At 43.9% G+C, this 25,721-nt stretch overlaps 1 protein-coding gene across 5 annotated transcripts in view; it reads left to right on the top strand.

Annotated features, from left to right (window-relative positions):
• Nucleotides 1–25,721, top strand: part of HECW2 (HECT, C2 and WW domain containing E3 ubiquitin protein ligase 2) — a 346,877-nt gene that overhangs the window by 265,753 nt on the left and 55,403 nt on the right. For all 5 annotated transcript variants that reach the window (XM_077275387.1, XM_077275388.1, XM_077275389.1 and 2 more), the window contains 6 exons: nt 960–1,062; nt 3,216–3,312; nt 4,263–4,346; nt 8,929–9,038; nt 10,689–10,809; nt 13,185–13,298. In XM_077275387.1, coding sequence (XP_077131502.1) covers nt 960–1,062; nt 3,216–3,312; nt 4,263–4,346; nt 8,929–9,038; nt 10,689–10,809; nt 13,185–13,298 — 629 coding nt within the window. The remainder of the gene's footprint in view (nt 1–959; nt 1,063–3,215; nt 3,313–4,262; nt 4,347–8,928; nt 9,039–10,688; nt 10,810–13,184; nt 13,299–25,721) is intronic.

Below are 25,721 nucleotides of genomic sequence, written 5' to 3'. Positions count from 1 at the left end.
ACTAGATCTGTTCTTATACACAGGTGTGCACACCGATATTGTTGTGCCGCCTTCTCCTTTTGGTAGTCGTGCAGGTTGACTACATCAACGTCTTTTCACAATGCTGCATGAATTGTCCTGATCCAGCAGGAGCAGTTAGGATGCCGACTGTCTCTGGACCAGTGGGGAATGATAAAACTGCTTTTCTCTTCTCTTTTTCACCCATCGGCTATGCCAGCGCTTCTATTGGCGTTACAGGGTGCCGTAACTTGGTCAGCTCTGCCGATGGCTCATGTCATGGTTGGTGGCTTGGGATCCATTAAATACTCCAGTAAGAAAAAAAAATCTGCAGAATAAAAAATTACAATTAATTATTATTTTTAAATGGTAGGGGTTAGTCATACAAATAGTCCTAAGAATGTCCTCACAAACCAGAGATGTGTGTATCCTCATCCATCTGCCCTTGGCTGCAGAAAAAGCCCGTAAGCACAGACTCTTGTTTATTCTGTTGATTAGTTTGTTTTCAGGTGGCATTTTTGCTCTTACTTTATTCTCACTACCCCCTGATTATTATTTTTTTTAAAACCGCCATAGGGTCCAGAGATATGGGACTTTATTTGATGCTGTTTTTACCAAGGCAACATGTCTCACAGATTCTCTGGGGGTGTCTTTAGACTGCATTACATTGTTACCCCATAAGTGCCACCCCCTTAGAAAAGATCCATAAAAAGGCCCATATCTCTAGAACCATTGGGCGGATTTAACGTGAACCTGACAGCTGACATGCTGCCCAACCCATATTTCAGGCACCGGCTGTGTGATCTCAGCCAAGTATGTTTCACTCTGAAATGCTGCGGTGTTACAGAGAAAAACACACGTCAGTAGCCGCCGGGGATTGGGCAGCAGGTATCAGTTTTTGAACATTTTTCTTTTTATATTTTTTCATTCATTATCTTTTTTTCATTTTTTCACACTAATAGGTTGGAGAAGATACCCGTCATTCAGGTCCTCCAGTTTTACCAAGGCCATCTAGCACTTTTAACACAGTCACTAGAAGTCACTATCAAGATATGATGCCTGTTGGTAAGTAATGTCTTAGATATATTAACATTGACGTGGGTAGAAGTCATTCATGGTCTATGGCAGAGCTGGAGAAAGCCAAGTAGAGTGTTCTGCTGTGTCCTACAGCCCCATAGACCATGAGTGGAGCTGAGGTCCATTATCTGCTCCTCTGCTGTACGTAATACAGGGCACCGCAGAGCCTGGTCCCCAGACTCAGATCCCTGTTCTCAGGATCGCAGAGACGGAAAGTACACATCCGTTTAAAAAGAGGTGTGTTGCCGGCACTTAAGGCCCCGTCTCACTAAGCGATTTACCAACGATCACGACCAGCGATACGACCTGGCCGTGATCGTTGGTAAGTCGCTGTGTGGTCGCTGGGGAGCTGTCACACAGACCGCTCTCCCCAGCGACCAACGATCAGGGGAACGACTTCGGCATCGTTGAAACTGTCTTCAACGATGCCGAAGTCCCCCTGCAGCACTCGGGTAACCAGGGTAAACATCGGGTTACTAAGCGCAGGGCCGCGCTTAGTAACCCGATGTTTACCCTGGTTACCAAAAAAAACAAACACTACATACTCGCCTTTCGGTGTCCAGGTTTTACTTCTGTGGTTATCTCAGCTGAGATTGAAATCTACCCGGGTGTAGGCTGGACATGAGACAACTGAGGGAATGCGGGTGCACACCAAAAAAATAAATCACTTATAGTCCAAAAACAGAAAAAAGGGTGGCACTCACCATGTGGTAAAACATTCCTTTATTTAGTCCATGACACGGGTACTGCAGGAGAGGAGCGGATACCTTCTGTGGACGACGGCTGTTTTGCGCTAACTGCACTTTAACGGGTCCTATGCAAAGGCCATTGCATCTTAACTCTTTTTTTTTTTTAATCTTTTAGACTGTTAATGTGCAGTTTAATAAGTTTATATACTGACAGGTTTCGCCAATTCTAAAAAAAAATTCTAAAAAAATGTAAATGAGAAAAGGGGTGTGATAAACTTTATATTTCTTTACTTTTTTTTAACTATTATTTTTTTTTGTTAGTCTTTTAAGGGACTTGAACCTGCAGTTACTTGACCGCTTACACCATATACTACAATACTACAGTTTGCAGTATGTAGTTAAATTGAGTTTCTCCTATGAAACCCAGCCATGAACAGGTCTTCACACTAGGATTAACATGGTAGCCATGGGGGACTTTCATGTTTGCCTTGTTAACCCATCAGTCCTCTCCAATCGCATCGTAATGGGCGCTGCTGTCAGTAATTGACAGCGCCATTTAAACAGGTTAAGCAGCAGTGATCAGATGCAGGCTCCAGACTCTCCTGTTACAGGCAGAAGCTAGCTGTGTGACACAGCCGGCATCTTCCAGGCAAGTTGCGGGCTCAGCTCCTGAACCCACTTCATACACCCGGTGCGACCATGTGATATAATTTTACTTAACATTGTAATGACGGGATTAGCACAAATACTTAAATTTAAATTATTAAATTTGAGTGAGCCTCTGGCCGTCCATGTGCCATGAAGCCAAATCTACGCCAGTAATGGCCTGGTATATATTGGCACTATATCACTAGTTTTATCTAGTATGTTCCGGCAAGAATTCTAGTAAACAGTTCTTGCCTTTCTGCTAAGCACTGTCCAAAGGAGCAGAAAGTTGCAAATTATTGTGCAGAGATAGCGTACCATAATGTTTTTTCCTTCGTCATTTTTTGGGTGTAGGTAGAAAGAGAACTTATCTCCTTAGTGGTAAAATGATTGGAGGGCTTACTCTTTGCAATGTGCGTATATATAGGGGAGACATATTGCCTACCACAGTGTCTGTGCTGGCAGCGATGAGGATGATCAGAGACATGTGATAAATGTGAGCTGAAATCCGTGATTGCTGACAACCAGAAAAGCACTTGACTTCATAAGTTTCTGAAGTTGACTTTTATTTGTAAAGTACAGTGGGTACGGAAAGTATTCAGACCCCTTTACATTTTTCACTCTTTGTTTCATTGCAGCCATTTGGTAAATTCAAAAAAGTTCCTTTTTTCTCATTAATGTAGACTCTGCACCCCATCTTGACTGAAAAAAACTGAAATGTAGAAATGTTTGGCAAAAACCTGGTGGCAGATTACACTAAATCATTATAACCACCCTCCTTTTCTCTAATGTTTGTCTCATATGTAGGATACAATGAGAAGATTGTTGCATTTTTGCGTCAACCAAACATCTTTGAAATTCTACAGGAGCGTCAGCATGAGCTCTGCAGGAATCACGCACTCAGGTAGTAAACTGTTTTGTCTTTTTAATAGCAAATACCGTAAAGTGGGACTGTTTTTAGACAATTATGGCATATCTATTTCACTTCAGCCGCTGACAACACAACCATTCTGCTGCTGAGGGGCATAGCAGGCTGTATAGCCAGACCGTTATAATAGGCGAATGCCCAAATTTCTGCATGTGGCCTTAAAATACATGTATTATTCTTAAAGCTGGGGCAAGACGACATGTGTCAAGCAGCAGCAATTCTTAGTCATGAGGTGTTGTCTGCAATTATTTCAGAGCTCCAATTTCACTAGATTAAACGGCCACATTGCAGACAAGTACAGATGCATTTGACTTGCATTGAAGTCTATAGCAGGTGAGTCATGTGCAGCTAATGACCAGGGGTAGAGCACATATGGAAACAATTGTGAATCTGTGTCACAGTCATGGTGGGTTGTGATTACAATGAAACGCCATAGTAAATCATGTAGATGCAATGTTGCAATGCAATACCTCGGTTTTTATGACACGTGACACATGTAACCCTAGCCTAAATCTTACTTCTATGTTTATTCACTTCTGCATATTTTGCAAAACCTTATAGCTTCTTCAGAGAGGAGCCTATAACAAGCCTTGCAACATGACATAGAATAGGAAGCCAAACCAGGAACTCCATTTGCAAACACGTGTTTCAGGGATGCTTGCCCCTCATCAGTGCAAAGCGAGAGAACTGGTTTGGCTGTATGAGAGGTTGCTAACATGGGGCCTAAGAAAAAAAAAAGAGCCTAGTAGGCAAAATGTGATTCCTTTATTTAGCAGTAAACCACACATTTCATTCCCTTGACTGTACATGTGTCTTCAGAATTGTAAAACTCAACATAATATGTTGGCGCTATATAAATTAATAATTTTTTTATTATTAAAATATGATGTTGTACCATATTGATGTGAAGTCTATTTTTAATATAGGGAAAAGATACAGTTTATTCGAGCAGAAGGGCCCTCAGGATTAGTCCGTCTCTCCGGTGATGCAGATCTTGTGATTCTGCTAAGGTATTTTACTTTTTTTAAAGTTATTTTTGCATTGTGCCATATAATTTATTTTGATCATTCTATGCTTGGTTAACATATTTCAGGTTGTGCCATTAAATCTAATGTAAAATCTGAATGCTATTTTAGCCTTATGTAAAATATTGTCAGGAAGCTCAATGTCTTACAGACAGCAACAGTTCTGAATTTCTTAAATGTGCATTAGGAAAAATAGATCTTGGTACCGTGTTAGCCAGTAGACGGGAAAATATTAAGAATTGAGAGTCCTCAGTGGTTGATACCTTGTAATGGCTAACTGAAAAGATGGTAACAAATTGCAAGCTATCGAGACTACACAGGTCTCTTCATCAGGCATAGAATAACACAAAATCTGAAGAATCACATATTTATACACAACAGGACACAGGAATAATGCAATAGATAAGACATTACCCCAGACCTCCGTCAGAGGACAATAAAACTTTCACACTCCTTATCTATGAACTGCCCCAATATTTATGCCCACAACTGTTTATCCCTCTCCCATAATGATAGTTCTGCTTCACATCACTTGTCTTATCTATTGCATTATTCCTGTGTCCTGTTGTATATAAATATGTGACTCTTCAGATTTTGTGTTATTCTATGCCCAATGAAAAGACCTGAGTAGTCAGGAAAGCTGCAATTTGTTACCATCTTTTCATTAAAAGGTGTCAACCACTGAGGACTCTCAAATTGTAATATTTTTGAATGTAAATAGCAATGGATAGTGGAATACGTAGTATTACCGTGAACTGAAGATTACATTTTTCATTATGTCACATATTTATCTAATGAATTTGAATGTGTTGTTATATTCGTTAATGTGTTAGTAGCTAACAATATTGTAGGGGATTTGGAGGTAAACAGATTATTAAAGCATAATAATAATTTATTTGCAGTTAAAATTCTGCTCAGTTCCTAAGCTATCACATGTGGTGATGTGACCTCCAGCCTCTTTCTTTCTGCTACACTACTTAGAGAGCAGAGAGATTTCCTGTCTGTGCTTGGAACAAGTCAGCCTGCAGCCCCACAGTGAGCTCTGAACAGTGATGTCATAGTGGGAGTGACCTGTTGTCCTGGGCAAGCTTATAGTGACTGGGGGTGTGCACAGGGGCAATGCAGAACAAGTAATCTGATCAGTATGACACTCTATCCAGAGGGAATGCTGCATGTTCCATTAGAGTACATGAATGCATGATATGACTCATTGCTCCCTTAGATTACAGTGAGCCAGCGAGCCTCATAAAATGTAACATTACTGACGGCAGGAGTGTCCTGAACTGGGAGGAATGTTAGAAAGCAGAAACTTTGTGTGCAGGCATTTATCCATCTTGGTAACAGGAGTTTGGGGAATCATTACAGTTATAGCCATATAGGGTTTTTTTTGTGGCCACACCCTAAAGTACTGGCCATTAGGGGGTCGCACTTCTTAGTTTGCTGTTCAATGCCTGCTGTTAGCCAAAGTCTGTCTAGTAACAGAGACATGAAGACAGACTGCAGGAAGTAGGGTTGTGTCTCTCAGTAGCTGAAGCACATTCCCATCTCCAGCTTCATGTGAACCACATGGTAGAGGGGCAAAGAACCGCTAAAACATCTTAAATTGTGTTCCCCTTTCCACAGAAATTATTTGTTTATCTTTATTCAATGGGGTGGAGCTAGAAAAAGCAAACTAGTTTTTTTTTTGCTTTTTTATATATTTATTTTCCACACTTTGCCTGCATAAGGTCTGATATGTCCTCTCGGGGGTATTTGAACATATTAATACAATGTGTGTGTGTATATATATATATATATATATATATATATATATATATATATATATATATATATATATATATACATTTATATATATATATATATATATATATATATATATATACATTTATATATATATATATATACATATACACTTACCTTGTAATGTCTTCACATCCTGTTTAGTGATAAGCGAGTGTACTTGTTGCTCGGGTTTTCCCTAGCACGCTTGGGTGACCTCTGAGTATTTATGACTGCTCGGAGATTTAGTTTTCATTGTGGAAGCTGAATGATTTACAGCTACTAGTCTGCTTGATTACATGTGGGGATTCCCTAGCAACCAGGCCCCACATGTACTCAGCCTGGCTAGTAGCTGTAAATCATTCAGCTGCCGTGATGAAATCAATCTCTGAGCAGTCATAAATACTCGGAGGTCACCCGAGCGTGCTCAGGAAAACCCGAGCAGCGGAAGTTCACCAACCTCCATATTGGGACACCCAAGTGATGGGTATCTCAATATGGATACTGATGGTGGTACCGGCCTCTTGCGAGGTACGACCAGTGGAACACCGTCGCAACACACACACACACACACACACTGTACACGCCGTACGCTGCCTCTTGCGCTGTACCACCAGCGGACCACCGTCGCAAACACGCCGCCGCCGGGATCAGCCGACTGATTCACTGACCGCCGTAATCTTTGTACAGGAGGAGCGCATAGCACATGGGGTAGACAGGTCAAAGAAGAGAGCACAGACGGGAGAAGTCAGCACATGGGGAAAGAGAGAGTGGATAGGTGGGTGAGCACATGGGGAGATTCTCAACGCTACAAAGCCTGCCCTCATTGTGAAATTACCGCCCTCCCGATGTGATAGCATCAGGCCTCTGTCTAGTTGTATTATAACTGGTCTACTATATTAACCCCAGTTGCTGGGGAAATTGAGTACAGCCAACTAGGCTTCCTAGGACCCAACATCTTTTGCTCTCTGACGACATCCAGAGATAAATGGTTTCTGGGTGGATCAGAAAGCATGGTCTTAATCTGTATACACAGTGCTTGTTCAGTTTATGTATGCCACAATGGAGAAGGTAAACCTGGTAATAAATCATAAAGATTACTTACAATCCGCTAAAAACAGTCTACAATTTATTTTTTGGCTAAGTCAACAACATACAATATAGTCAAAGCCTGTAAACTAACTTAAAAACTCCACTAGAAAATATTTGCTCAAAGTAAATTTAACCATGATATATACAAAATGTTATAAAATAATGTTACATACTGTACATAGAGTTGACCCATCAATACAGTACATTAAATAACTTCCTAAAAGAAATCCCTAAAATAATACCTGCTCATATAACGTGATTTAGCCCACAATGGGAATCACAGGTACAGATTATTTTAATGATATACACCTATACGTACCAAACAAGTAAAATATCAATAAATGTTTTGAACACTTGTGGACACGGTTGGGCAGGATATCAGGAGATAACATGGGCAAACACCTCGACTCTCGTTTCACTTCTTCATCAGGAGAACGATCTATCTACTGTATGTAATGTCATTCTGTAATATATTTTGTATCTATTGATGTAACAATTATAAAGTGTTTTGGATTAAATTTACTTTGATGAAACATTTTCTGGTATAGTTTTTAAGCTAGTTTAGAGGTTATGGCTAGTGATGGGCGGACCCCTGGATGTTCGGGTTTAGCCGAACAGTTTAAAAAAAAAAAAAAAGGTTTGGTTTGAGTACCAGATTAGTACCCGAACTTGAACTCGAACCCGGACCCCATTCACTTGAATGGGGGACACAAGCATCCAGTGTTTGCCACGGTGTCATGTGCAAGACAGCATGGCAAACACTGACTCTAATCGTCGGTAAGAAAGTTACCGCTGTCAGAGAGCTGCGGTTCACACACTGTCAGATAACACCGTGAGCCCGTAGCTCTGACCGGAGGTAAAACGTTCACCATTTGTGGAAATAGAAAAATATCCAGCTTGTTGAATACAATTCAGAAGTCTTTATTGAAGAATTAAAAAGTTGCACCAGTGTACACGGGCAGAAAAAAATTGCAAATCTAGCATACGCGTTTCGGAATTTAATCCTTATTCATTGCAAACTTTTTACCGCCGGTTACAGCTGCATGCTCACGCTGTCATCTGACAGCATGGGAACGGCAGCTCTCTGATCAGTGGTATTAATCTTACCAACAATCAGAGTCGCTGGTGTTTCTCATGCAGATGACAGCGCGAGAAACACTCGATGTTCGGGGGGTCCGAACCTGAACAGTAAAATGGACTTCTTGGTGAAGTCCATATTCGGGATCCGTGCCCAAACAGTAGATGTTCAGCACGGACCTCGAACGTTACTGATCGGGTTCGCCCATCTCTAGATATGACCATAAATCGTATATCTGCCTCCTTTGTGTATGATAGCTGCGTCCCCTTTCCCATAGGCTCACAACTGCTCTACAATGCAGTTCTGCTTTGGAACGTCGCGGCAGAGTAGAACAGGGACCGCCTTGACACTGGTTTCTGAACCCCAGATGTAGATTGCAAACAAAACGCAGCACAAATTCCAAGGTTTGTTGCAGGTTTTTCATATATATAGTGCAGAAAGGAGGCAGATTGTACCCAATGTCATTAAATACTTGTGTTCAAATCCACGTCAATATCTTTGTAAATGTGGTGCAGATCTTTATGTAGATCTTATTGCACATGTCTCTGTTAAAAATCCTGTTCTGAACATAGTTTAGTAGCTTCAAATAGTTCTGTGTTCTTCTTTTCCATGAACCAGCCTTTTTGAAGAAGAAATAATGTCCTATGTTCCACCACATGCCTTACTTCATCCCAGCTATTGCCAGTCTCCGCGTGGATCCCCAGTGTCTTCTCCACAGAATTCACCTGGTACAGTATCTCCTACTAATACCATGTAGTGCTATACAATAAGGATATATCGTTCTATATATTAATATAAAACTAAAATAGAAATGTGGAATTATTGAGGAAGAAGAAGTTATTTAGTTGAGAGATAAGTTGAATACTTGTCTCCTTGTACACAACAGATTGTGGATCTTCTGGAGTTTGTGTGTTTTTTACCCACCAATGTGATTGCTCAGTTGGCTGACATTGATTTTCCGAGTGAGCAGGTGAATACATCATGTGAGGGTGAAGTATTGTGTAGGTACGAGAAATGATATGATACCTAGAGAAGTGACTTTGCCGCCTCACAAGAGCTGTGACTAGGTGACCAGGACATTCTCTGCCAGCCGCCATCATGGTGCTCATGGAAATTCCTTACCCAAAGTCTAAGGGGTATCGTTTCTCCTTATGGAGAGTGACATACCATCTCTGGCTTGTCAAGGTAAGGAGGCTTATTTGCCGTACAATGCTCCTCTGGGAATTTAAATATGCAAATTGCCTCTTCTGAGAAAAAGAGGACTTAAACTCTACAGCGCCACCTATTATAAAGTCAGGATTTATACAAAAAAAACATGAAATCTTTCTGTTAAAAAGAAAAAGGTGAATTAGAAAGAGCAAAAAAAAGGAAAGATAGGTACATTTTTATACTATTATATGAAAAAGAATTTATAAAATTATTCTGTTGAATTTCCATTTAAAAGAGGCAGTAAATTCAAGGGTTTTTTGTCTCCTAAAGTAATGGTTGATTGGTATCTCTAGGGTAAGCCACCAATGTATGACTATTGTCAACTTCTGGGACCTCTACTGGTCCTGAGAATGAAGGTGATAAAGCATTGTTTTAGTGCTGCCTCCCTTCATTGGTTTACCCCTGTACATTGGCCATTTGCCATGCAACGGATTAAATTAATGGGGCACCCTAAGGCTATGTGCACACGTTCAGGTTTTTTCGCGATAAAAACGCTATACAAACTCATTAAAAAGGCATACATTATGTATCCTATCATTTAGAATGCATTCTGCATGTTTTGTGCACATGGTGCGTTTTTTTCCGCGAAAAAAACGCATCGCGGTAAAAAAAAAACAGCATGTTCATTAATTTTGCGGATTTTCCGCATTTTTCCCTCAATTCTATGCATTTGGAAAAAAACGCACCAAAAACGCATCAAAATTGCGCGAAAAAAACACATGCGGTTTTCTGCGGAAAATTTCTGCAAGAAATCCTGACGTGTGCACATACCCTAAAAATTACAAAAGAATGTAATGCAGCAACATCGCTTCCATCACCTCATTCTTAGGTCGGCGTCCCTGGGATGGGACATCTTCCAGTCATCAAGTTATGGCAGATCCTGAAAACTTCGCTTACAGGGCAGGTTTCAGAGACGGGAAATCCCACGGAGCAGTCAGCGCTGCTACTTTGTCTTCACCCTCCTGTATGTGTACGATAGGTCAATACACTTCAGCTTAAGGGTCAAGCTTTTATCACCAAACCACAACTTTGTTTTCCCTAACAATATATGTCTCTGAAATGATGTACACTTTGGTCTTCTGTTACGCTTTGAGAATTTATAAGCGATAAGTTCTCTGTAAGTAACAGGATATGTTGCTTATGGATAAAGTAAAATTCTGTGATTCCAGGTACCCAGCGTGCCAATGCCAGAGCACCAGCACCTTATAAAAGAGACTTTGAAGCAAAGTTACGAAATTTCTATCGCAAGCTAGAAACTAAAGGATATGGTCAAGGTCCTGGAAAATTAAAGTGAGATTATTGTATTTTCTTATAAATAACATAATAGGAACACTAAATAATACTCATGTTTTAGTACATGCCAAATGTACAGAAATATAGGTAGATTGTGACCAGGTATTTTATGCTGATTTTCTTTGTTTAATCTGTCTTGATTTGGTAATATAATCTGCTTTGAATAGATAATAATCTGTAAAAGTAGTACTCAGGTATTAATTTTCTAGTAACTAGTTCTGCAAACTGTGTTGTGTGTGGTGTGAACAGGCTCTGACACTGATGCTGATTCTTAGTTACAGCTAATTGCACAAAGTTCATTACACTGAGATTTAGAACAGGACTCGGTCCACTGTAGAAGGCGGACAAATGAACAATCATGTTCTGAACACTTTTAAAACATAATTGGTATCTTTTTTTTTTCATGTCACTATGTATTGTTAGAAAAAAAGGAATAAAATATTAGGGTTTTTGCTCTGGTCACTGAGCCTCACAAAAGGCTAAAACCTCCTGTTCTGTAAAGATAACTTTTCAGCAGTCATCTTATCAGCATGGGAAAGTTTACAATGAAAGGTAAAGGTACCTTCACACTGAACAACTTTCCAACTAGAACGACAACGATCCGTGACGTTGCAGCGTCCTGGATAGCGATATCGTTGTGTTTGACACGCAGCAGCGATCTGGATCCCGCTGTGATATCGTTGGTCGGAGCTAGAAGGCCAGCACCTAAAGGTACCGTCACACTCAGCGACACTGCAGCGATATAGACAACGAGCCGAACGCTGCAGCGTCGCTGTTTAGGTAGCTGGGGAGCTGTCACACAGACAGCTCTCTCCAGCGACCAACGATCAGGGGAACGACTTCGGCATCGTTGAAACTGTCTTCAACGATGCCAAAGTCCCCCTGCAGCACCCGGGTAACCAGGGTAAACATCGGGTTACTAAGTGCAGGGCCGCGCTTAGTAACTCGATATTTACCCTGGTTACCAATGTAAAAGAGAAAAAAAAACCACTACATACTCACCTTCTGATGTCTGTCACGTCCCCCGGCGTCCGCGCTGCTGCTCAGAGCTTCCTTCACTGAATGTGTCAGGGCCGGCAGAGCACAGCGGTGACGTCACCGCTGTGCTCGGCTTTACGGCTGGCACTGACACATTCAGTGCAGGAAGCTCTGAGCAGCAGCGCGGACGCCGGGGGACGTGACAGACATCAGAAGGTGAGTATGTAGTTGTTTTTTTTTACTTTTACATTGGTAACCAGGGTAAATATCGGGTTACTAAGCGCGGCCCTGCACTTAGTAACCCGATGTTTACCCTGGTTACCCGGGTGCTGCAGGGGGACTTCGGCATCGTTGAAGACAGTTTGCCGAAGTCGTTCCCCTGATTGTTGGTCGCTGGAGAGAGCTGTCTGTGTGACAGCTCCCCAGCGACCTAAACAGCGACGCTGCAGCGATCGGCTCGTTGTCTATATCGCTGCAGCATCGCTGAGTGTGACGGTACCTTAACTCCTCCATTGTTCATAGAGAGACACAGCGGCCACAAGAAGGTCAAAGTATACTGAAGATGAAAATTGGTGGCACTGACAGCTTGGGGCCCCTGTGCAAGAAATATGTCTGGGCCCCCCTCCCTGCCTGGCATGCCGCTTATGATGAGGACAATCTGGCCATGGGACCGCTGAAGCTTTGGCTCTGAGCAACAGGCCAGATTGCCCTGATCACCGCCCTTGCAAGCAGGGGCGTAGTTAGCGATCACAGGACACCATAGGAAAAGTTCTATTTGGGCCCTCCACGCTGCTAAAAATATATATATTTATATTTTTTCTACTGAGGTGGAGATATATGTCTCTATTAGGATTCGGTTCTGCTGAGCCCAACCACATATATATTATATTACATTGCATATCTGGTATGTATCTATACCATCTGGTATCTGATAAAGGGCTATTTCCAAAATAAATCAAGTTATCCCCAATCCCGATGATAAAGCATAATCTACTGACTTTTGGGGGACTGACCAATGGGATCCCCAGCAATTCTGAGAACAGGACTCTGAAGCTTAGCCATGGCATCGGGCCCCCCCGACTCATAGGCCCCATAGCGTGCCGGTGTCCCTGATGGCGAGTGGGCCCCGACACTTGCCACGTGCACCAGGCAGGGATACCATCCCTGCCTGCCTGCAAAGGCCCCCCTCCACCTCCGGGCCCCAGTGCAGCTGCATCGGCAGTATGTCCGCCCATGATCTCACCCAAAAGGGTTGACTCACACCAGACACAGTTTTGTGCCCCGGAGCTGTTACGTGTATAAAATATTAGAGCACTGTTACTAAATATTACATGAATGTTTACTTTTGGGTTTTGCATCAGTCTACATTAGGTTTACTGTTTATAATGTTGCAGATTAATAATACGAAGAGATCACTTATTAGAAGATGCCTTCAACCAAATCATGGGCTATTCAAGAAAAGATCTTCAAAGAAATAAGCTTTATGTTACTTTTGTGGGGGAAGAGGGGTAAGTGCTACAAGCCAAGTAAATGTATATGCCATGTACATAACCGTATTATATACTGTATCTGCAATACGGTGCATATAGCCTGCTAATGGCCATACTGTCCCACAGTATACCTATGATTTTATAGGGAAGCACACACAAAGGTTTTATTTGCATTCATTCAGAAAAAATATCATGGCCTGCTCCATCTATTTTTTTATTGTGCAAGGTCAAAGCCATAATATGACTAAAGTGCTGTTGACGTGCAGCATTTTCTGTTTTTCAGCAAGTATTTATTAGTATGTATATAAGGTCGCTTTCAGGTGAACACAATACACACTATAGGCTTCTATGATGATCCATAGCTAGCACTAATACATTGCGGGAGGTCTAGCTGTGGTATCTTAAGAAGGGTGTAAAACGTTACTTGTGCTATCCTCATCTGAATGTGGCCGGCCTCCGTCTAAGAACTTTGAGATTTATTAACCTACAAATTACCTTCCCTAATAAACTTATTCCTAATTAAAGGGGTATTCTCAAGTTGTCTCTTGAGCAGCTCTCAGTTCTGCAGTCTCCTTATTTCGGTTATAGGATGTTTCGCCCCCAGCAGTTCGCCCCCGGGTACTTTTCACCCCCCGCACATTTATTGCTACTTACCCCTTTGCTGAGGTACCACTCCTCCACTCCTGCTGGGGATGAAATGTGCGGGGGCAAAATGTACCCGGGGGCGAACTGCTGAGGGCGAAACATCCAAATCCCTCTTATTTCAAGGTTTCTGGGGGGTGGGAACTCCATGAGTGACAGTTTAGGTCTGTAGAAGAACTGTAGTGTTAGCAGAATTTGTGCTGAGCTTTATAGTTCTACTGTAACATAGTCAGCTATCAATGGTGTGTTCTGGAGTGTACAGTCCTATCACAAAATTTACATATAGAGATAACATGGCATTTGAACAAGCATACAGGTCTGAACAGTGAGACCCCTTGTTAGGAAAACTGTTGACCCCTTATTAGGAGAACTTTTTTGGAAGTAGCTGATTGTGGAAGCTGGTGATTTTGCAAGACTTATAACAGCAGCTTGTCAGGAAATGAGCAGAAGAAGCTAGGAGGTGAGATGTTAACTGCTGTATAGAAATCAATGAGCTTGAGAGGTGGCTGTGATCTTAGGAGTTAACTCCTCTCCTCGAATGTAACTACTCCTCACATTTGGCCAGGCTCTGGTGGCTGAGCTCCTTGGACAAAAGCTGTACACTTTCGAAGACAAAAGGCCTAATAGCAGGAGAATGATATCAGATAGAAAAAGTAAAGGTACCGTCACACTCAGCAACTTTGCAACGAGAACGACAACAATCCGTGACGTTGCAGCGTCCTGGATAGCGATCTCGTTGGGTTTGACACACAGCAGCGATCTGGATCCCGCTGTGCCATCGCTGGTGTCACGGGGAGACTAGGTGGGCAAGAGCTAATAACCCGGGCCCCTGCAATTTCCCTCAGACTAGGGAAATTCTGACTGACCCTCTACCTAGAGTTTACACTGATGGTGTGCATGTCTAGGCCTCGACCCTCACCCTGTCTCCTGTTTCAACCCTGGGCTGAAACCACCACCCACCACCCGGTGAAAAGATCATACACCAATACCCACAGTTAATAATAATAATAATAATAATAATTTTATTTATATAGCGCCAACATATTCCGCAGCGCTTTACAACTTATAGAGGGGACTTATACAGACAACAGACATTACAGCATAACAGAAATCACAGTTCAAAACAGATACCAGGAGGAATGAGGGCCCTGCTGCTCGCAAGCTTACAATCTATGAGGAAAAGGGGAGACACAAGAGGTGGATGGTAACAATTGCTTTAGCTATTTGGACCAGCCATAGTGTAAGGCTCGGGTTACCGTGGACACTCACCCTAAGGCTCGGGTGTTCATGTAAAGCTGCATGAACCAGTTAACTGCCTAAGTATGTAACAGTACAGACACAGAGGCTATTAACTGCATAAAGTGTATGAGAACATGATGGAGGAACGTGATTATGTTGTTGTTTTTTATTAATAGGCCACACAGGGATAATTAGGTTAATGCGTTGAGGCGGTAGGCCAATCTGAACAAATGAGTTTTTAGTGCACGCTTAAAACTGTGGGGATTGGGGATTAATTGTATTAACCTAGGTAGTGCATTCCAAAGAATCGGCGCCGCACGTGTAAAGTCTTGGAGACGGGAGTGGGAGGTTCTGATTATTGAGGATGCTAACCTGAGGTCATTAGCAGAGCGGAGGGCACGGGTAGGTTGGTAGACTGAGACCAGAGAGGAGATGTAGGGTGGTGCTGAGCCATGGAGTGCTTTGTGGATGAGGGTAGTAGTTTTGTACTGGATTCTGGATTGGATGGGTAGCCAGTGTAATGACTGGCACAAGGTAGAGGCATCGGTGTAACGGTTGGCGAGGAATATGATCCTGGCAGCAGCATTCAGGACAGATTGGAGCGGGGAGAGTCTGGTAAAAGGTAGGCCAATTAGTAGAGAGTTACAATAGTCCAGACGAGAATGAATAAGTGAGACAGTAAGAGTTTTTGCAGAGTCGAAAGTAAGAAAAGGGCGAATTCTGGAAATGTTTTTGAGATGCAGATAAGAAGAGCGAGCCAGTGATCGGATGTGGGGGGTGAATGAAAGCTCGGAATCAAGGATGACTCCAAGGCAGCGGGCATGTTGCTTTGGAGTAATGGTGGAACCGCACACAGAGATGGCAATGTCGGGCAAAGGTAGGTTTGTAGAGGGAGAGAACACGAGGAGTTCAGTTTTTGACAGGTTCAGTTTCAGATAGAGGGAGGACATGATGTTAGAGACAGCGGTAAGACAATCACTGGTGTTTTCTAAAAAGGTCGGCGTGATAACAGGAGAAGAGGTATATAATTGGGTGTCGTCAGCATAGAGATGGTACTGGAAACCAAATCTACTGATTGTTTGTCCAATAGGGGCAGTATACAAAGAGAAGAGGAGGGGGCCTAGGACTGATCCTTGAGGAACCCCAACAGTAAGGGGAAGGTGAGAGGAGGAGGAACCAGCAAAACAAACAGTGAAGGATCGGCCAGAGAGATAGGAGGAGAACCAAGAGAGAACGGTGTCCTTGAGGCCGATGGAGCGGAGCATAGTGAGGAGGAGCTGATGATCCACAGTGTCGAATGCTGCGGAGAGATCCAAGAGAATTAGCATGGAATAGTGACCATTAGATTTAGCTGTTAGTAGGTCATTAGAGACTTTAGTGAGGGCAGTTTCAGTAGAGTGTAAAGAGCGGAAACCAGATTGAAGAGGGTCGAGAAGAGAATTATCTGAGAGATAGCGGGTAAGACGGGAGTGGACCAGGCGTTCCAGGAGTTTAGAGATGAAGGGAAGATTAGAGACAGGTCTATAATTAGCGGCACAATTTTGATCGAGGGAGGGCTTTTTAAGTAGTGGATGTATGATGGCATGCTTAAATGAGGAGGGAAAAATACCGGAAGTGAGGGAAAGGTTGAATATTTTTGTTAGGTGAGAGGTGACAGCCGGGGAAAGGGACTGGAGGAGATGCGACGGAATGGGGTCACTGGTGCAAGTGGTCGGGCGAGAAGATGCAAGGAGCCTGCTTACTTCTTCTTCTGTAACTGGTTCAAAGTCAGAGAGTGAACTAGATGCAGTGGGGGAGGGAGGACAGTGCTTGGTATGAAGAGATTGGGAAATGATTTCCTGTCGAATGTGGTCAATTTTTTCTTTGAAGTAATTGGCCAGATCGTCAGCGTGGAGATCTGTGGTTGGGGCCTGCTCTCTTGGGTTGAGTAGGGACCGGAAAGTGTCAAAGAGACGTTTAGGGTTATTGGACAGCGAGGTGATGAGGGTGTTGAAATAGGTTTGTTTGGAGAGGTGAAGGGCAGAGTTGTATGTTTTTAACATGAACTTATAATGGATGAAATCTTCGGGCAGATTAGATTTTCTCCACAGACGTTCGGCGCACCTGGAGCACCGCTGCAGGAAACGTGTTTGCAGCGTGTGCCACGGTTGTCGCCGTCTGTGCCGAGTTGTTCTATGTATAGGAGGTGCAGCTTCTTCCAGGGCACTTTGCAGGGTTTCATTGTAATGCTTCAGAGCAGAATCAGGACAAGAGATGGAGGAGATTGGGGCCAATGAAGACTGCAAGTTCTTCATAAGTTTCTGGGTGTTAATGGCCTGTATGTTTCTATAAGTGTGGAAAGTGGGGATGACCTGAGCGGGATGGCAGTTCTTGATAGAGAATGAAAGAAGGTTGTGGTCAGAGAGCGGGAGAGGGGAGTTTGTGAAATCATCCAGTGAGCAAAGCCGGGAGAAGACCAAATCAAGGGAGTTTCCATCATCATGTGTTGGAGAGTTAGTATGCTGCGAGAGGCCGAAAGAGGAGGTTAGAGATAAAAGGTGAGAAGCAGATGGGGAGAGGGGAGAAGCAATTGGGATATTGAAATCACCCATGATGAGGGTGGGGGTGTCATAAGAGAGAAAGTGTGGAAGCCAGGTGGCAAAATGATCCAGGAACTGGTGAGAGGGGCCAGGAGGACGATACACCACCGCCACTCGCATGGAGAAGGGGACGTAGAATCTGACAGCATGGACCTCAAAGGAAGGGAATACAAGTGAGGGTACTTGGGGGATAACTTGGAAGGTACATTTGGGTGAAAGGAGCAGACCAACGCCTCCACCTGCTCTGTTGTCTGATCTTGGGGTATGAGAAAAGTGTAGTCCACCAAATGAGAGAGCAGCAGCAGCGGTTGTGTCTGACTGCTGGATCCAGGTTTCAGTAAGAGCCAGGAGATTAAGAGAGTTAGAAAGGAAGAAGTCATGAATGAAGGAGAGTTTATTACACACAGAGCGAGAATTCCAAAGAGCACAATTGAAAGAGACAGAAGGCATGCATGGAATATTAATAAGGTTAGAGGGGTTTCTGGGTGTAGCAGTTGGGAGGTTTGACTGGCTATAACATGGGGGGCCGGGGTTCGGAGAGATGTCTCCAGCAACTAGGAGAAGGAGGATAGAAAGAGTGAGCAGATGGTTAAGTGATTTGTGAGAGCGTCTCTTGTGTTGGATGGTGGGACTGAATGGATCTGTACTGTTAAGCAATGTGAACAGAGCATGAGTGCTATACATAGGAGAGGCCAGGACAGAGGGGCCAATATGGATGGAGTGTAAAGAGTTGATGCAAGGGCGGTGAATGTGAGTGAAAGCAGCAGCCATGATATAGATTATACAAATACATATGGTGAGTATTTGCTGTGTGCCAACTGAATAGGGAATAGATTTTGATTGTCTTACCTGTCTCCTGCCCTGTCTAACTGCCATGTTATAACTGCTGAATACTTAGAAAAAAAAGTACTTTGAAAAAAAAATGTACACGAATAATAGTGCACGAATGCCCCCTGCATTAGCACAGACAAGGATAACGGAAAATATACATCACGCCGCAGTCACTCAGGAATACACTATAAATGCGCAGGGCAAAATAAATACAAATATAGGAAGGAGTAAATAAGACAAAGGGAAATACACCACCAGCAACGATACTCCAACTACTAGCTCACCACTCCAGACCGAGATAACAACGCACAAGACAGTAAGCTATAATCGGCGACGCCCAATGTTCTGGAGAACTATTTAAAAGCAGTGGGCATGGCCCAGCTTCCAATCCGAGCACCAGGTAATTTAACCCCGGACCAGCTAGATAAAATCTAGCCGACGCCAATGAGCGCATAGTGGACAAAAGCGGAATTACCGCTGTCTGTCGAACGACCTGGTCTGAACAGCGTCCGACATGACAGTACCCCGCCTTCTACGAGGGACCCCAGGGCCCTCACGGCTTATAGGACCCGGCTTGTCCGGATGGCGGCGGTGAAACAACCTGACCAGCCGATCCGCATGAACGTCCGAGGCTGGTACCCAGGACCTCTCCTCAGGCCCATAACCACGCCAGTGTACCAAGTACTGTAAAGTGCGGCGCACTACACGAGAGTCAACCACCTTGGAGACTTCAAATTCCAAATTACCATCCACCAAGACTGGAGAAGGCATTGGTGTCGCATCCACAAGACCCACCACCTTCTTTAACAACGATCTGTGGAACACGTTGTGTATTTTATACACCGTAGGAAGCTCCAACCGGTACGCTACTGGGTTAATGACAGCGGCGACCCTAAATGGACCAATAAACCGTGGACCCAATTTAAGGGATGGTATTTTGAGTCTTATGTTTTTTGTGGATAACCACACTCAGTCATCCACACTCAGGTCCGGACCTGGCACACGCCTACTGTCAGCCACACGTTTGTACCTGGCACCCACACTCAACAGGCGCTGTTTAACTCTCCTCCAGACTGATGACAATTGTGCTCCTAACTGGTCTTCCTCTGGAACGCCGGAAGAGCCCCTCTGACTCAAAGTACAAAATTGAGGATGTAGCCCGTAAACACAAAAAACCGGAGACTCCCCAGACGACTCTTGGTGGTGATTATTGATGGCAAACTCAGCCAAAAGAAGGAACGTAGACCACTCCTCCTGGTTATCAGAGACAAAGCAGCGTAAGTACTGTTCCAAATTTTGGTTCATACGCTCAGTCTGACCATTTGACTGAGGATAACACGCCGAAAAATGAGACAACTTGATCCCCAGCCATGAGCAAAATGCTTTCCAAAATTTTGCCACAAACTGAGTACCCCTATCAGACACGATGTCAGACGGAACCCCATGAAGTCTGACCACCTCCTGCACAAATACCTGAGCCAGAGTCTTAGCGTTAGGCAACGAAGGCAAAGACACAAAGTGCGACATTTTTGAGAACCGATCAACAGTCACCAAGATGACCGTGTTCCCAGCTGAGGAGGGCACATCAGTGATGAAATCCATGGAGATTTCCGTCCATGGCTTACTAGGTACCTCAAGAGGAAGTAGTGTGCCAACAGGACGGGAGCGAGGCGTCTTAGCCCTAGCGCACGTGGTACAAGCTGACACGTATGAGACCACGTCCTGTCGGATCTTGGGCCACCAAAACCGACGTGACACCAACTCCAAGGTACCTCTAACCCCTGGGTGGCCAGCCAGGACAGCATCATGATGCTCCGCCAAAACCTTTAAGCGGAGATGAAGTGGTACAAAAGATTTGTTGATGGGAAGCTCAGATGGTACCTCCTCCTGAGCCTCGGCAATCTCAGCCTCAACCTCGGTAGTGAGAGCCGAAACCACAACACCCTTTTGGAGGATGGGTACTGGATCCTCCCGAGGTTCTCCCCCCGGAAAACACCTGGAGAGAGCATCCGCCTTAGTGTTTTTAGACCCCGGTCTGTAAGTGACAACAAAATTGAAACGCGTGAAAAACAATGCCCAGCGAGCCTGCCTGGGGGACAGACGCTTGGCTGACTCCAAATACAGCAGATTCTTATGATCGGTAATAACAGTAACCTGATGAACCGACCCCTCCAAGAAGTGTCGCCATTCTTCAAAGGCCAACTTGATTGCCAACAACTCCCTGTTGCCGATATCGTAGTTACGTTCGGCGGACGACAGTTTTTTGGAAAAATAGGCGCATGGACGCAAATCACTCAAAGATGAGCCTTGTGATAGTACTGCCCCCACACCAACCTCAGACGCATCGACTTCCACAACAAAAGGTTTTGATACGTCTGGCTGCACAAAAATGGGGGCTGAAACAAAACTGTTCTTAAGAAATTCAAATGCGCGCACAGCAGCCTCAGGCCAAACGGAGAAATTGGTACCCTTTTTATTCATGTCAGTTAGCGGTTTAGCAATGATGGAAAAATCCTTGATAAATTTCCTATAGTAGTTAGAAAAACCCAAGGAACCGCTGAAGTGCTTTCAGGTTATCAGGCCGTTCCCAATGCACCACCGCTTGCACCTTAGCGGCTTCCATTTTAAAACCAGAAGCAGACACAATATAACCCAAGAAAGGCAACTCTTGAACAGAAAATACACATTTCTCAAGTTTAGCATACAGCTTATTCTCTCTGAGAAGCTGTAACACCTGCCTGACATGATCTAAATGAGTATCACGGTCGCAAGAATATATGAGAATGTCATCTAGGTACACGATAACGAATTTCCCCAAAACATGCGAAAACACATCATTAATGAAATGTTGGAACACTGCAGGTGCGTTAGTCAACCCAAATGGCATCACCAAATTTTCAAAATGACCCTCAGGGGTATTAAAAGCCGTCTTCCAATCATCACCTTGACGGACTCTTATGAGGTTGTACGCCCCCCTGAGATCAAGTTTGGTAAACCACTTAGCACCTGCCACCTGGTTGAACAAATCTGGTATCAGTGGCATAGGGTATGGATCACGAACCGTAATCTGGTTCAACTCCCTGAAATCCAAACACGGGCGTAATCCGCCATCTTTCTTCTTCACGAAGAAGAACCCTGCTGCCACAGGCGAGGATGAAGGCCTGATGTGCCCTTTGCTCAAACTTTCAGCAATGTAATCCTTTAACGCTTGTCTCTCCGGACCGGAGATGTTAAACATCCTTGCTTTAGGCAATTTGGCCCCTGGTTTAAACCTGATAGTACAGTCATAGGGACGATGTGGCGGCACCTCTGAATAACCCTTCTCAGAGAACACATCCACAAAATCCAGAAGTGACTCCGGAATGCTTGAAGTCACAGCAGACACACATGTGGCCAGGCAATTCTCCTGGCAGAACTCACTCTACTGAATTATGTCCTGAGTTTTCCAGTCAATTACCGGGTTGTGCATAGACAACCATGGAAAACCCCAAACCACCTGAGCAGGAAGATTCCTGAGCACCTTACAGGTAACCTGCTCGGAATGTAGAACCCCAATGTGGAGTTTCACCTCAGCCACAAATTCAGTAATCTCCCCCTGTGAGAGAGGAGCAGCATTGATGGTGACCACACGGATAGGATGAGGCAGTTTTTCAATCCTAAAACCTGCTGTGCGCGCAAACTCCTCATCAATGAGATTTGTGGCTGAACCACTATCCACAAAAACAGTAATTGGCAGCTCACTGCCAGCGATAATAACCTTAGCAGGAAGCATGCATTGAGAAACCATCATGGAGGATACACATAAGCTCAGATTGGTCTCCTCCACACCCTCTGAGCTTAGAAGTTTTCCGCCGTTGCGTTTTTCTTAGACAGCAGAGGACAGATGTTAATAAAATGACCAGTTTTACCACAGTAAAAACAGGCTCTCTGCTTCCTGAGCTCAGGGGCTCCACGCTTCACATGTGACACCCCTGCAATTTGCATAGGCTCCGTGGGCTCACCTGCAGCAACCACACGTGAACCTAAACCCTCTCCCATAGGCGGTGTCTCATGCTCCCCCTGACGCAAACGGCGATCAATGCGGACAACCAGACTCATAGCGGAATCTAGAGAAGCAGGAGTCTCGTACATCAGAAGGGCTTTTTTAACCCTTCCAGAAATCCCATGAATAAACTGACTCCGCAGCGCTGGATCATTCCACTGTGTATCGATCGCCCAACGACGAAATTCAGAACAGTAATCCTCTGCTACTCGCTCCCCCTGGCGAATAGTGCGTATCTAGATTCTGCTAGAGCCATTCTGTCAGGCTCATCGTAAATATTTCCAAGAGAGGAAAAAAAACTCTCCACAGAGTCAAATGCAGCAGAATCAGATGGCAAAGAAAACGCCCATGCTTGGGGATCCCCGTTCAATAATGGCAACACCAGGCCCACACGCTGAGCCTCATTACCCGAGGAGATCGGGCGCATACAGAAATATAGTTTGCAAGCTTCACGAAAAGAAACAAATTTACTGCGTTCCCCAGCAAATTTTTCAGGCAAAGGAAACTTAGGCTCAGCAACTCTACCTGTCGCTCCAGCTTGCACATTAGATACTGCTAGTCCCTGTTGCTGCACTGCCCCCCTCAACTCAGTGACCTGTAGGGACAGCGCCTCCAACTGGCGGGTTATGGAAGTCATGGGATCCATGACAAAACAATAAAAAAGGAAACCCCCTTTTTTTTTTTTTTTTTTTTTTTAAGGCCGATTATAATGTCACGGGGAGACTAGGTGGGCAAGAGCTAATAACCCGGGCCCCTGCAATTTCCCTCAGACTAGGGAAATCCTGACTGACCCTCTACCTAGAGTTTACACTGATGGTGTGCATGTCTAGGCCTCGACCCTTACCCTGTCTCCTGTTTAAACCCTAGGCTGAAACCACCGCCCACCACCCGGTGAAAAGATCATACACCAATACCCACAGTTAGCACAGACAAGGATAACGGAAAATATACACCACGCCGCAGTCACTCAGGAATACACTATAAATGCGCAGGGCAAAATAAATACAAATATAGGAAGGAGTAAATAAGACAAAGGGAAATACACCACCAGCAACGATACTCCAACTACTAGCTCACCACTCCAGACCGAGATAACAACGCACAAGACAGAAGCTATAATCGGCGACGCCCAATGTTCAGGATAACTATTTAAAGGCAGTGGGCATGGCCCAGCTTCCAATCCGAGCACCAGGTAATTTAACCCCGGACCAGCTAGATAAAATCTAGCCGACGCCAATGAGCGCATAGTGGACAAAAGCGGAATTACCGCTGTCTGTCGAACGACCTGGTCTGAACAGCGTCCGACATGACAGCTGGTCGGAGCTAGAAGTCCAGAACTTTATTTCGTCGTCAGGTCGGCGTGTATCGTCATGTTTGACATCAAAAGCAATGACGCCTGCAATGTTTGACATGGAGCTAACAACCAGCGAGAACGAGAAGTGAGTCGCCGTTACGTCACTGGATCGCTCCTGCATCGTTCTGGAGTTGCTGTGTTTGACGTGCGACCTAAACAGCGACGCTCCATCGATCTAGTTTAGGTCGTCTCGTTGTCTATATTGCCGCAGCGTCGCTGAGTGTGACGGTACCTTAAGTCAATTGCAAAATCGTTTATTTTCATGATTTTTAAGTAAATCAATTTAATAACATGAGACTAGCCCTTTAGGTGTAATAGCATAGCTATTTGAGGGACTAAATATAAGTTATGAAGACCCACTGCATGATTAGTCTTAAGCGCCTCTCACTGGTTACACACTGGTCACACTCATAGAAGAAGGAGAAAACAGAGTGTGTATATTTCAAACAAGTAAGAAAGTCTTTATTGGTTTACAAACAGTTTAAGAACATATTTAAAAAGAGGTGCAAAGAGACAGGCAAGAGTGACACCCATCCATCATAATCATACAGAGTTAAAGGGAACCTGTCACCCCCAAAATCGAAGTTGAGCTAAGCCAAGCTCACCAGCATCAGGGGCTTATCTACAGCATTCTAGCATTCTGTAATGCTGTAGATAAGCCCCGATGTATCCTGAAAGATGAGAAAAAGAGGTTAGATTATACTCACCTGGGCGGCGGTCCGATCTTATGGGATCTGATAAAGCAGCATGTACTGAATATGCAAAACGCGCGTTGGGGTTAATACTACTTGTTCTTGTGACTACCCTATCCCTCTCGTACATATTTGGGTAAGATGCCTTTTGTATTGATGCATTGATTTTGTATATTTATTAAGATAGGGGCTTTATCCTTTGAGGAAAGACCAAACTGCGCCCTCTACAGATAAGATATTTATGTTTGTCCTTTACCTTAACTTAATGGAAATCTTATGCTACATATAGGCGCTTCTTGGGACTTACTCTCATGGTATTACTTCCTCTTTCTATTTCTATTGATAATTGTTAAGAGATGTGTCTAACATTGACAGGTGGTGTGAGGCGATCGCCGCCAGTGTCAGCTGATTTTGAAAGCTGGCACCAAGTGCCAAGAGCAGGCACGCACCACTCCTGGCACTTTAACCCCCTAAATGCTGCGATCTAACGTGATCACAGCATTCCGGGAGCTGTCAGAGGGCTGACAGCTCCTCTGCCTTTGGATTGGAGATCCCGCGGCATGATGTGGGGTCCCAATCCTTTCCATGGTGACCCGATATTGTCATGACAACATCCAGGTCACCAAAGCTGGAAATTTGCTGATCGTATGCAGTGCATGATCAGCAAGTCTCTCTGTCAGGTTACTGCTGCGTCCCCATGCTATACAAGCGATCAACCTCCAAAAAATAGTAGTCCCATTGTGGGACAAAGTTTAAAAAAAAAAAAAGTAAAACTTTTTTAAATAATTGTAAAAATATATATATTTTTAAAAATCAATAAATATTTGTATGAAAAAAATATACCGTAAACAATAAAAGTACACATATTTGGTATTGCCGCGTCTGCAGTGACCCGACCTATAAAACTGTCTCACTAGTTAACCCCTTTAGTGAACACCATAAAAAAAATTAAAAAAATACAAAAAACAATGCTTTATCATCATACTGTCGAACAAAAAATGGAATAAAACGCGATCAAAAAGACAGATATAAATAAACATGGTACCGCTGAAAATGTCATCT

Source organism: Ranitomeya variabilis, chromosome 7 (genome assembly GCF_051348905.1).
Source record: "Ranitomeya variabilis isolate aRanVar5 chromosome 7, aRanVar5.hap1, whole genome shotgun sequence".
Taxonomy (NCBI): domain Eukaryota; kingdom Metazoa; phylum Chordata; class Amphibia; order Anura; family Dendrobatidae; genus Ranitomeya; species Ranitomeya variabilis.
Note: the sequence above shows the minus strand (reverse complement) of the source record. Positions and strands in the feature narration are given on the sequence as shown.